The following is a 12,693-nucleotide window of genomic DNA, read 5'->3' on the forward strand; positions in this document are numbered from 1 at the left end:
TGCGTGTGTGCGTGCGTGTGTGTGTGTGTGTGTGTGCGTGTGTGCGTGCCTGTGTGTGTGTGTGCGTGTGTGTGTGTGTGCATGCGTGTGCATGTGTGTGTGTGTGTGTGTGCGCATGTGTGTGTGCGCGTGTGTGTGTGCGTGTGCATGGGTGTGTGTGTGTTCCCACCTGTCTTCTGGCTCATGTCTGTGGGCAGGTGCGGTGGACTGGGGCTGAAATGCTCGTTGCCGTAGGGCAGCAGGGACGTCAGCGGATGCATCCCGTGGGACTGCTGCACCACCGACACTTTGTTGGACTGTTGACGGAAACACAGCGACACCAAACACATCAAGTTGGTTTCATTAAAATCATCGTCGTGATAATTATTTCCAAAAGCTGCGTAAATGTTTTAATGTCTGAATATTTAGCCGTATGGCAGCGTGACGTCACACACAGAGCTGAGAAATGCTCGAGTCTTTCTTGGTGCTGAATCCTGAAACAAACATCTGCATTTTCTTTGGTTGTTATGGCAACGAGTCGACACAGAGCGAGAAAAAAGTGATTTTGACTTATTTTTCCAACAGTTTCCTGCGTTATTTACCCTCTGCTGTGGCGAAATGCACTGGATTAATGAGAGCTTCATCTCCAGGTTTGATTTAGTTAACAGTTTGATGGATGCAAAGGAGAAGAATCGCCTTGTTGCCCTTCAGCTTTGTGTGAAATTTCCAAATGTCAACAACAACATGAAATGGATCTATTCTTCTTACAATCATAAAAACAAAAGAGTCACCTTTCACTTAAGGAACAATTTAACAGTGTTTTGAAGCTGACAGTGAATAAAATCTTTCAGGTAAATCAAAGGATGAAAATGATGTAAAGTGAAAAGTAATTTCATCAGCATGATGCTGCGTGTGTGCTTGTAACGTTTCCTCAGACATGAAAAGGTTTAAATCTCAGTTTCACAACCACAAAATCAACACACAACAACCAAAACCTGCAGTTCTAACTTTAAACAACAGGACAGAAATCACACACATCTACACTCATACATGAAGGAAAAACCTGGACATTTTAAGCATGTTTTGGAAAAACCCCATATGGGCCGTACTTTGCTCTCGCTTGTTTCCAGGGGAGCATGGAAGAGGAGGAGAAACGGAGCGGGAGGAGGACCGTCCGATCGATAAGCCTTTGATGATCAAGTGAGGCTGCGTGCGAGCCAGTTTGCTTTCATGTTTCTGTTTACAAATGGCTCTCAATAAGTTATGTGAAATCTGGTTGCTGCTAATGCTCTCGGCATGGTGGCCGACATCCGATATGTCGCAGCGGTTTGCAGAGTTGGAGGCGTTCGGGCCGCTCAGGCTCAGAAACATGTCTGTTCGCTTTGGTCATTGTTACATACATGCATGTTTCAGCGTGAATAACCGGGTGACGCTCAGAAAAGACGAGGATTTCTGATCCACGTGAACATTTCTCTGAAAACGCCTTCTATAATCGGAGATGGACGGATGTGGGTCCATTTGCATTAAGCAGCACTGCAGAGCGGCAGATCTTGGTGCAACCTGCTGGGCCTCCTGCTGAGTTACAAAGTGAATACCTTATCACTTAAAGGCAGAGCTTCCACACACACACACACACACACACACACACACACACACACACACACACACACACACACACACACACACACACACACACACACTATCCATCAGCATCTTAAAGTCTTACTCTGACCAAACTCGCAAACAGAGACGGACCCTCATGTGTATGCCACACGACGAGCGGTTGGAGAGATCAAACCGCCGAGCCGCGTTTAATGTTGAGGCACGTGAAAACAAAACGTGCCGCCTCTTGTGCCGGGCAGCAGAAGTGTGTGAGACGGAGCAGCAGGTAGCACGCGGGTTTGATAAGATGGGCTGCATTCTTAATGATCTGAAGACATGAAAAAGAAATCTTTGGGTTTGAGAAGATGTGGAGATTCTGGCAAAAAGAGCTGCTTCATCACAAACACAACGCGACACGTGTGAGATTTTCTGCGCCGTAAAAAGGCAAAAGAGACGCTCAAAACGGGAGATTATGACTTTATTAACAAAACAGAAGGACGGGTTAAAGTTGCATTACCACTCTGTGCTGCAGCCAGGCCTGTCACAATGAGCAATTAATCAATTAATCACATGACGAATACAGTAAAACTCAATCATTTCCATCAGCACGATTTATCGTTTTTGACTTTCTCCCAAAAGCTGGATGGTAAAAGCCTCTGCTATTGTTGACATAGACTTCATAATTAATTTTATTTGTATTTTCTGTTGTTTCGTTTAATTACTTTGGATATTTAAAATGTCTTCCAGTGTTAAATATTAACTATAATTTAACGTTTATTAATCTTTAAGAATGTCTATTTTACTTTAAAATGGTCTCAAAACAAAAATATTATCGTTTATTGCAATTACTTCATCGTCCAGCAGATTGTGTTACCGTGACAGGCGGAAGTCGTTTCTCCAGATATTGGTTACCGTAGCAACCGGTAACTAGCTCCTCCCCTCTGTTCTGTCGTCGCCTCCAACAGTTGTGTTTTCTTTATAACTATTATATTTTATCATATATTTTAGAAACATTTATTCATATGTAGTTTTTCATGAGTAATTTTTTTTCTGTTTTATAATTTTTTTTAAACATTATTAACGTTTTGCACTTTAGTTTTATTTAACTTTACCGAAGCTAGCTGCCGTTAGCCGTGGCTAGCTGCTCGCTGGGAGCTGCTAGCAGCTCTTGATTTGTCTAAATAACTTGATTTCCTCTTTTGTTAGAACACCTGACACTTTATTTGCATTTAATTACAGTATTCTATCCAGGGAAGAAGAAATAATGTTGTTGTTTTTTTGTTTTTTTTGCAGAATTACTGACATTTAGCAGGGAAAATCCCAAAAACTGCACAGTTTGCATCAGCAGACGGTAAATGTGACTGTAAATGTTTCATGACATTAAAATCAAGCACAGGCAGGAGTTGACAAAAACTTTACATGAACTCACATGATTTGGAGATTAGATATCTGTGCAGCAGCATCAGTATTCAGAGGCACAACCGCAGAATACGAAAGTGCGTGAATTTCTTGAATTCTCAGCATGTGCTGCAGGAAGGATGCAAACGCGTGTCGCACACACACATCTGCTGTGGCTCCGCTTCACGTGCCGAGGTCGCTCAAGACGTTTTGCTGTAACATTATAGCCACAAAATCGTCCATTTATGTTTCCTCTCTTCCTCGGGGTAATTAGTCCGCCTTGAAGTGGCTTTCGCTGTGCCTTCCTTTTTTTTTAAACACACACACTCACAGGCTGACTGAGCTCACTCATTTAACCCGTAATTATCAACCCCTCTGTGTTTAAGAAAAAAATCCCCCTTTTTCAACCCCCCACTACACACATAACTTACACATAATTACTTTTGGTACAATAGGCGAGTGCTGACATGCACGTGGGACACACACACACACACACACACACACACACACACACACACTGCATAACACTTGCAGTCCCTATGAATCATAAACCTGCAGTTTCTCAGATGATAAGAGTGAAAATTTACACCTATCTTCAGGCGCACACACATAAAGAGATGAGGAACTAGTTCAGCAGCCCTTTAATTTACAGCAGATGAATTACCCACCCTGCAAGGCTGACATAAATCACCAGGGCAAAAACTTGTGGTACAAATCAACAGGAAATCCAGTCAAATGTCTGAAACTTCACCTATTTAACAGAGAACTCACCAGATTCCTCAGTAATGAGTAATTCCCAGAACATATCATCCTAAACCCGTTGCCAACTATCCTTGAAAAGGCCGTTTTCTCTTGTTTCTGATAAGGAAAACAGCTGCTTTAATGCTACATTTCATACAGTAAGTCACATTTAAAAATAGCATTGCATCTAAAAGTTGGCCTGATTGTCTGGTTCTAAGCTGGTGGCGTTCCTCAGGGCGTAATTCTCACAACCATTTTATTCCACATCTATACGATTGCCCTGCTCAGATTATGGATTACTACAACATCTTTTAACATAATCTATGCTGATGATGCGCCACTTTATACATGATCACAGTGACTGACCGAGTTCGTCTGTCCACCATGTTACTCAGGTGAAATCAGCACTTCTGTTCACACCGCAGGTCGTGAGGCTCGATTTACTCATAATACCTGTACAAGTCTGAACCGGAAGGAATCGGCGCCATCTTGGTAGGCGAACGCAAAGCATGGATGAGCCACGACTTCCAGACCAACAAAAAGAAAGTATAAGGACACTCTTGACCAATGTCAACAAAATGGCTGCTGTTGGGACCAAAACGTGTTGGACGATGTGGACAAGCTTCCTCTGATCTCCTGCTTTTAGTTCATGAAGATCAGCAGGGAGGAGCTTCAGACAATCGATGTTTAAACGGATTAATAAAGGACGTAAGGACTCTTCATGTGAATAACAAGGTTATTCACATGTAACATGTTCATATGACATGAACATGTTATTCATGTCACATGAATAACATGAATAACATGTTATTCATGTGAATAACATGTTATTCACATGAATAACATGTTATTCATGTGAATAACAAGGTTATTCACATGAATAACCTTGTCTTAGCTAGGTTATTCATGTCCGTCTTAGCTAGCAGATAAAAGCTACGTTAGCTAAGCACCCATATTTATATTACACAGAGGTAGATTTGAGTACTCAAGAAGTCGTAATGTACTTATATTGTTTATAAGTTAGGAATGAGGTGAGAGCTAGCTCTAAGCTTTTGGCTTGCTTATTGTTGTCATAGCAACTGCCTACCAACATGGCTGTCAACTACAAAGTTCCTGGAAGTGTGACATCACTTCCAGGTGAATCCGACCGCTGGGAGGTTCGAGAACGTTTTACAAAGCCCAAAGCAAACGTAGAAAACACAGCAGTGCCCTGTTTACGTTAGCAAACATGGCCGCTGCCCTCTATGGATTGGTTTTATTAACATTTGTCAAACCAAATACTAATTAAATCAAATACTTTGTTGCGTTTCTATTGATTAGCTCCATCCAAGTTATCAGCACTGTTTGCTGCTTGAGACTCAATGAGGCTAAAAACTAAAGAATGTAAAAACTTCAAGGACTCACATTTAGATTTTAACAGCCAATTAAAGTCTTTTGGTTAATCAGCCAAATAGCATCTTAAGACATTTCCAGAATACGCCGATGCATGACCTGCAGTCTGAAGACATTTCAGACGTGTCTGAAATCAAAACAGCTGGAAGCTCTCCGTGTTCAGGTCTCAGCTCTTTTCAGCTTCTTCTTTCAGGGGAGAAGCTGAAAAGAGCAAAAGCAGATTTGAGTTTCTTCAGATCAAATCAGAGAAACTGTTGACTCCTTCAAATCAGGACAGAAAACTTCATGACTGTTTTAAATGTAAAAATGTACACGCTTTTAACATGATGCTTAAGTTAATTTCCCCAAATTTCTTGTCCTTGGCGTCATTGTCTTCACATTCATTCTTTTATTCCTCTGTAAATCCTATGTGTATGAATGGTGCAACACGAATGCGCCAACGTTTACACCTAAAGGTCACGATGTTCTCTGTGACCGGATCAGAGGGTCCAACAGGCCCTTCTTCACACGCTGCGCTCTCTGCGTTCCTGCGTTCTGCTTTCATTTCTGTTTGCTCTGCAGCGGGTCGCGCCGATCTCCCCTCATTTCGTCTTTACGGCGCTCCGTAGAGCTGGTGGGACAATCTGGACGATGTTTCTGCCAACATCAAGCAACCAAACTGACAAAGAGCGGCGTCCCGATCCGACGCCAACGGCAGCAGCGCTGAATAATAAGGCTCCCATTTGTTGATTACATCAAAGATTTAATTACTTCAAAGAAGCGATTACTTTAAAAATTACAATTAGATATCAACACCTTTTAAAGTGCGTCAGAAAATCATAAATGTGTCCCTCCGTGTCTCTGTAGTCTCATTTAGCTTGAAAGGCCTTTGATTCATCAGGATATTGTTTCTGCCTTTTATCTTCTCTCTATTTGAACAGAAATCTGCGGCTGAATACAGGAGTTAATGGGATCTCAGACATCACTTGTTTGTAATCGCAGCCCTCCACCTTGACCCTGGCGCACACACACGTTTTTTCAAGACATGCAAGCAAAATAACGGCGGCAGTCGCTCGTTTCCCAACGTGCGCACACTTGAATTTAGCAGACCTTATGCTGATAAAACGCCTTTAATGTATTCTTTAGTTTCCAAATGGCACTCTTAGTAGATCAGTCTCTTTCAATATTTGAAGAGGAAATTAAAGCATCCTCTCTCCTGCCTCAGAGTGCTTTTGAGTCTTTAATCTTACATTTCACGTCGATCGCGACATTAAAAACACTCATTTACAGCTTCTTTCAGTCATCCTGGTTGTGGCAAAGCAGAAATAACAAAAGATGCAAACAATGGCTCATTCACCTTTACTCTCAGAGGAAATCCGTCTCCAAAGGAGATTTTGTGACATCTTTTGCTAAAAAAGGGAAAAATAAATGCGTTTTGGACGGGGATCCAAGTCATTTGAAAAGTTTTCAAAACCTACCAGGTGAAACATGTTAAGGAAAAAAACAGCTAAATATCCAAATGATTTTAATTCATTTTGGCTGGCAGAGCAAATGCATTAAACAGGAACAAACATGTTAAATAAGGCAATAAATTCACTTTATTGAATTTATTGCCTTATTTAAGTTTTTAAAATGGATTTATTTCTTCAGTTTTAATTATTTTTACAACTTTTTGTGTGGTTTTGTAACTGATTTAAAGGAGCGGTATTATGCATTTTCCAGAAATATCATCACTTTGAATTGGCACACCTTGAAATTGGGCCTCTGTCTCTTTAAGAAGCTTCTACTGTCTGTTTCACCTCGTCATCAATGCTCCTCCACTATCCCGTTTACAGCTATGATGTTCCTATGATGACACACAATTGTTTTCCAGTTCCTGCTGCCACTAGTCTAGAGGAGCTCAGTGGGGAAGAGCCATTCTTTATCATTATTAATTTTTCACGTATTTATTTAATTTTAGGTGTAATTTTCTTTCTTTTCCACTTTTATTGTGTGTATTTTTGCTCTGGGAATATGAGAAAATAAACAGAATAAAATAAATATAAATAATTAAGTCCAGGAATCAGCGGAGAGGAGGGGGATCTGTTGTATTTATTTTAACATTTCTATTCTAAGGAAGAATAAATGTGGATAAAAATGTATCTGGGTTCAGCAGCAGAGCCTTAAATACATTTTTATATAAATTTGATTACACAGCATCTTATTTATAGGGATTTGATGCAAAAAAATAAAAAATATTAATTGCAACAATTTAAATAAATGAAAGTAATTTTAAGATACATTTATATTATTGTCTATATTTTTAAAATGACATAATTTGTAAATAATAATTCACAGTAAAGCTGAAATAAATTCATGCTTTTATGTTAAAACCATCTCTACAGATGGTTATGGCTGAAAAAACCCCATTTGTGCCTCATGTGTGGTAAATTCCCCCACACACACCTGCAATGAGAGAGAAGCACAAACACACTGAACCAGACACACAAAGCAAAAGAAGGAAGAAAATTATTAAGCAGGATCTGTAAATGAGGCTGAAGCTGCTTATTAGGGAAACGACAGCATGTGTTTCCATGACCGCCTGGAAAATCCTCTCCTAGACGCCACTTATGTTTGATGAACTTGTAAACAAACTTCTTCCATCAGGAACGTTGTTGCTTTTAAAGTGAAAGCATGAAGACCTGGCAGAATAATCCTTTATGACTAATGAACGTTTATGACTTATTTCTGGCTCTGCTGAGAAAGAAAACATGAAAACAAATTTCCAGAAAAGAAAATCTCTTCAGCTTTCTCCAGGTAGAAATGTAAATATTTAACTTCCTACTTTAAACTTCACATAAAACAGTTTAAAACGTCATTTATGAAGACGGTCATACCTGCATATCAATATGAGAAATCATTACTGTTGTTATTTTAAATGTCAAATATTACTGCATTGAGTTAATAAGTGTAAAAAGTCTGTTTGCTCATAATGCATGAAGTTATGAATGAACTAGTTATAAATAAACTGAAATACTAAAAGAAAATAAGAACTGAGATGTAAAAGATGTAAAATAAGTTCATTTGTTCATATACTTTACTGTTTGCTTTGGTTTTACTTAAAAGAATAATCTTGTTCAATAAAGTCAAAGTAAAAACGTCGCAATAAGCAATAAATTAATTTACCGCATGATAAATTTACAAACTAAATCATTTCTATTTGCATCATTTATTGTTTTTCTACCAAAAACTGGATGATAAAAATGTTCAGTTTGGTGTTTTGGTCTCAACTAAACCGTTTTTTTGAAGGATAATTCATTTTATTTGTTTTGTTTATTTTGGATGTTTAAAATATCTTCCATTCCCAGTGTTTAAATGTTCAGTGGAGTTTAAAGTTTATTGATATTTCAGAATGTGTTCTTGCTTTATTACCATTATATATGTTGAAAATTGTCTCAAAACAACAATATTATCATTTATTAACTTCTGGGACGATTTATCGTCCAGGGACATTTATTATCGCAACAGTCAAATCAAACGTCCAGTGGTTAGTTTGTCTACAGCCTAAAAATGATTTCTTTTTGTTAAAATTGAAGGCCCGTTCCTTCTCGATGCGTCCACGGGACCCCCCACAGCCCGTCCCGCCCCAGCCGTGACTCGGTCCCCCAATCTGGAAGTCATTGCCTTTTCCAGAGTCAGGAGCCGAAAATGAGAGCCTCTAAGTTGGAGGTTTGGTAACATCAAAGCTGCAGCAGCCATAACAATGCAGCTATGTTTAAAAAAAGGAGCAAACACCCCCACTCTTCTGCCCCCGCCTCAACAAGCCCGCCCACTACTCCCAATTACACACACACACACACACATGAACACACACACACGCACACACAGAAATCCTCATATACATGCATGAGTGCATGTATGCAAAGATCCGCCCATGCAAGTACACACAGGCTGGTCCGCCACACAGCTGGAACATCTGGGCCGTGGCCATGGTGAATCAGTGACCGCGGCTGCTAACCGAGATGCTTTCTGGATTTCTGCATGTTACCAAGCAGTCTTCACTGAAATGACGTGTTTGCAGATCATTCCTGCTTTTTATTCTCCTCAAACTGCGTCTGCAGCGTTCAGAAAGCATCTTAATCAGGGGATAAAGAGAGATATAAAGCCGTTTTATTCAGGTACAATAGCAGTTTTTTTTTACAAGTCTCATGGTTGAATACAGAGATGCACCGACTGCAGTTTACCAATCTTTAAAAAGCCTGACCTGCTGATTCCGAGTTTGGCCGATAACAATTATTTTTGGCTGAAATGTGGTTTGGACGTGAGCTGGTGGGTCGATCTGTCAGCCAAACGTCTCACTGCAGAGCAGAAGAGGACGGCGGCTGATTTTAGATTCGATCGGTTTCACATGCAAAGTGTCGGCCAATCACCGATCTCCTAAAGGAAACGACTGGCCGGCAAATCAGAGCACCAATCACCTGAAGCACAGATTAAAAACAATGAATATCTCTGCTCAGGGTGAACATTTTATCATTTATCATTTATTGTGATAAATTTCTTATCAAGATACAGAGTTTAATTTATCGTTGTCACAATTAATGTTTGTATTAATCTGAACATCTGTATTGTTCGTTTTATTATTTTCTTTGTAGGTCTGAGTCTTTGTAAGCAAAAGCCTTAGATTCACCATCCAGTTTGTGGTAGAAAGAGAGAAACAATAAATCATGCAAATGGAAATCACTGAATTTGTGTTAATTTATGATGCGATCTGCTGATTTATTGATCAATAGACCTCTACGTTGAGATCATCCATCCATTCTCTAACACCTTGTCCCTCAGTGGGGTCAGGAGATGCTGGTTCCTCTCCAGCTAACGTTCTGGGCGAGAGGCGGGGTCACCTGGACAGGTCACCTGGACAGGTCACCAGTCTGCCACAGAGACACACATCCATGCACACACTCACTCACACCTAAGGACAATTTAGACAGACCAATTAACCTGACAGTCATGTTTGTGGACTGTGGGAGGAAGCAGGAGTACCCGGAGAAAACCCACCATGCACAGGGAGAACATCCAACTACGGGAATCGAACCCAGAACCTTCCTTCTACACCACTGTGCAGCCCCGTTGAGATCATTTGTCGATTTATTCAATAATTTAGAAAACAGAGCAAAGTGTTTTTTAATTGAAAATGCTTCTTATTTTGTCCATACAGTTTGATAACAGATTAAACATTTTAATCTAGTCTTTACTGATCGTTAGCCTCTCATCCCCTCAGATTTTGGACTTTACTCCCTTTAAATCCTTCAGATTCATTATTCACCTAATTTCCTTCAGGCGTCAGCGTTAGGAAATGACATCTGCATCTGCTCCATTTACAGAAACGATTTCATCAGGCCTGGTGCCGTGAGAAAAGCTCTGAGCCAAGGAGAAAACTCTGCAGCTGGCTCCGGCTCATGGACACAACCGGCTGCAGAAAAAATAAAAAAATCAAATCCGAGCAGTGCCATGGCATTCAGAGATGAGTTATCACTCTCTTAATGAGTCAACGGAGACAGACTTTCTCTGCGAGACTGCGGCGGCAGCGAAAGGGACCTCTAATGATTGGTCCTGAAGACGGCTAATTAATGGTGTACTTGTTTATTTCCACCAGAACGTTCCACAATTAACAACTTGTTTGTGACACTCGGGTAATCGCCGGCAACAAAAATATTGACACATGGAGTCGGCAGGAAACGAGGCGACCGCACAGGACATAAATCCTGCAGGGTTTGGTCTGCTCAGACAATGGATAGAGGCCGCAGCCATATTTGTCTCTTTGTGGGAGAAAGTTAGCAGAGCAGGAAAAAAACCAAGTGGTTTGATAAGAGCATTGTTAGGCGGACACAAAGGAGAGAGAGGCGTCAGAGTTTGCATTTATTCTCACACCAGGAGTTTCTTTTCCTCCCGAGTGCAAAATGTCAAACTTCAATAACTGTGTTTATCTGACCTGATTTATCTGTGGGCTGCGGTGGGGACCAAATTTTTATCCAATTATCAAGATGAAGAAAAAAAAAACAACCAAAGTGACCTTTTTCTTTTTCAGAGTCTCCTGCCTGCGACTGTACGGCGGAGGGAGCAACAGGAAGGTCGCGATCCCGCCCGGTCCCGTCTTCCCCCCGTTAACGAGATGACGGAGCAAATGTCTGTCGCTCACTCATTGTGAAACCTTTCCTGCATGGCTGCTGAGCACCGCTTTCACTAGCCAGCTCAGCTTTAAATACCAGAGCAGAAGCTCGAAATGGGAAATGCCGCCGCAGATCGAGAAAACAAAAACCCCTGCAGTGACGCGCTTCCTGTGTGCCAGTATGTATTTATTACACAAATATCGCCACCAAATACCACATAAAAGGCAGCCAGGCGGGTCATAGTGAAAGTACTTTTTCCCTCTCTTCTTAGATGAATGTAGATTTACAGATGCAACTAAACCAGTTTGGGTTTTCCTTCCTGTTATCTCCCCTTTTCTCTCGCTCTCGCTTTCAAATTAACAAAATTAAAAACTCTGATTACTGGGGAAGTTTGAGAAAATAATTTAAATAAATGAAACTTAATTTCCCAATGATAAATTCAAGATAAGAATAAAACATATTTCACGTTATTTGTTGTCTGTTTTTTTAAAAACAGCTCGAATTATTGCGAGTTTATTCTGTGACTGTGTCAATTAACGCAGCAGGTTTTCCAAATTAACGTCCGTATAGACTTAAAAACAGAAGCATAACAGATTATAATTAGACATTTAATATTTTTAGCCACTGCTTTAATGACAGGATGAAATAAATTTTCAATATTTAAAAACTAAATTGCCCTATGGAGAAACTAATCCTTTAATTAATGGGTGGATCAGAGTAAGATTCACTTAATGGTCTAAGTGACTTTTATTTTAAATAACTTAATATATTAAGCAGTATATTTATAATGTATATTTATAAACCTGTAACTCGGCAATGCAGCTGCATTTTTAAATTCATTAATGGTTCATTTATTATGAAACGTAATAGTTTATTCCAATATTTATGAGGTTTAAGCAGCTCCTTGGAATACGGCATCACATTTCCTAAAGTTGTAAACGTATAAATTATACTGTTTAAAAAGATTTTTCTGTGGTAAATTTGGATGGCCAACGATGTATTTTGTTATTAATTTAAACTCTTTGCTCCAACCAATGGAAACCAGGACAGCAGCACCTCTATTTTAAAACATAGGGGAAAAAAACAACAGAATGTCCATTTTAAAGATAGATTCAACTGAGGAGTGTCACTAAAAAAACACAAAAAAACCTAAATATGAATGTGTATTTGTGCTTAAAAACAGAAATACACATTATTTTTTTACTGGTAAAAAACTAAATTTTACAAAGTAATTTTGATCTAGTGTCTGAAGTAAATATCTACACACTTGGAAAAAGACAAAACTAACATAAAAACAATTTTTAGCAAGTTATATGAGCGTGTTTTAAGTAAATAATTCTTTAATATTGGTGAGAAAGTTTGATTTCCACTGGCAGATTGGCGCCGTTACCTAGCAACCCCAGCCCGTTACCTAGCAACCCCAGCCAAGCCAAGCCCGCTACCTAGCAACCCCAGC

General features: G+C 39.8%; 1 protein-coding gene and 1 long non-coding RNA gene across 11 annotated transcripts in view; one reads left to right on the plus strand and one right to left on the minus strand.

Moving 5' to 3' along the window:
• The window catches only part of LOC145554811 (uncharacterized), a 337,275-nt gene that overhangs the window by 54,163 nt on the left and 270,419 nt on the right, over window positions 1-12,693 (plus strand). The window lies entirely within an intron of this gene.
• tcf7 (transcription factor 7) overlaps window positions 1-12,693 on the minus strand; it is an 82,299-nt gene that overhangs the window by 33,168 nt on the left and 36,438 nt on the right. For all 10 annotated transcript variants that reach the window (XM_081615256.1, XM_081615259.1, XM_081615258.1 and 7 more), the window contains one exon: window positions 170-296. In XM_081615256.1, coding sequence (XP_081471382.1) covers window positions 170-296 — 127 coding nt within the window. The remainder of the gene's footprint in view (window positions 1-169; window positions 297-12,693) is intronic.

Source organism: Poecilia reticulata, chromosome 14 (genome assembly GCF_904066995.2).
Source record: "Poecilia reticulata chromosome 14, P_reticulata-male-v2, whole genome shotgun sequence".
Classification (NCBI taxonomy): domain Eukaryota; kingdom Metazoa; phylum Chordata; class Actinopteri; order Cyprinodontiformes; family Poeciliidae; genus Poecilia; species Poecilia reticulata.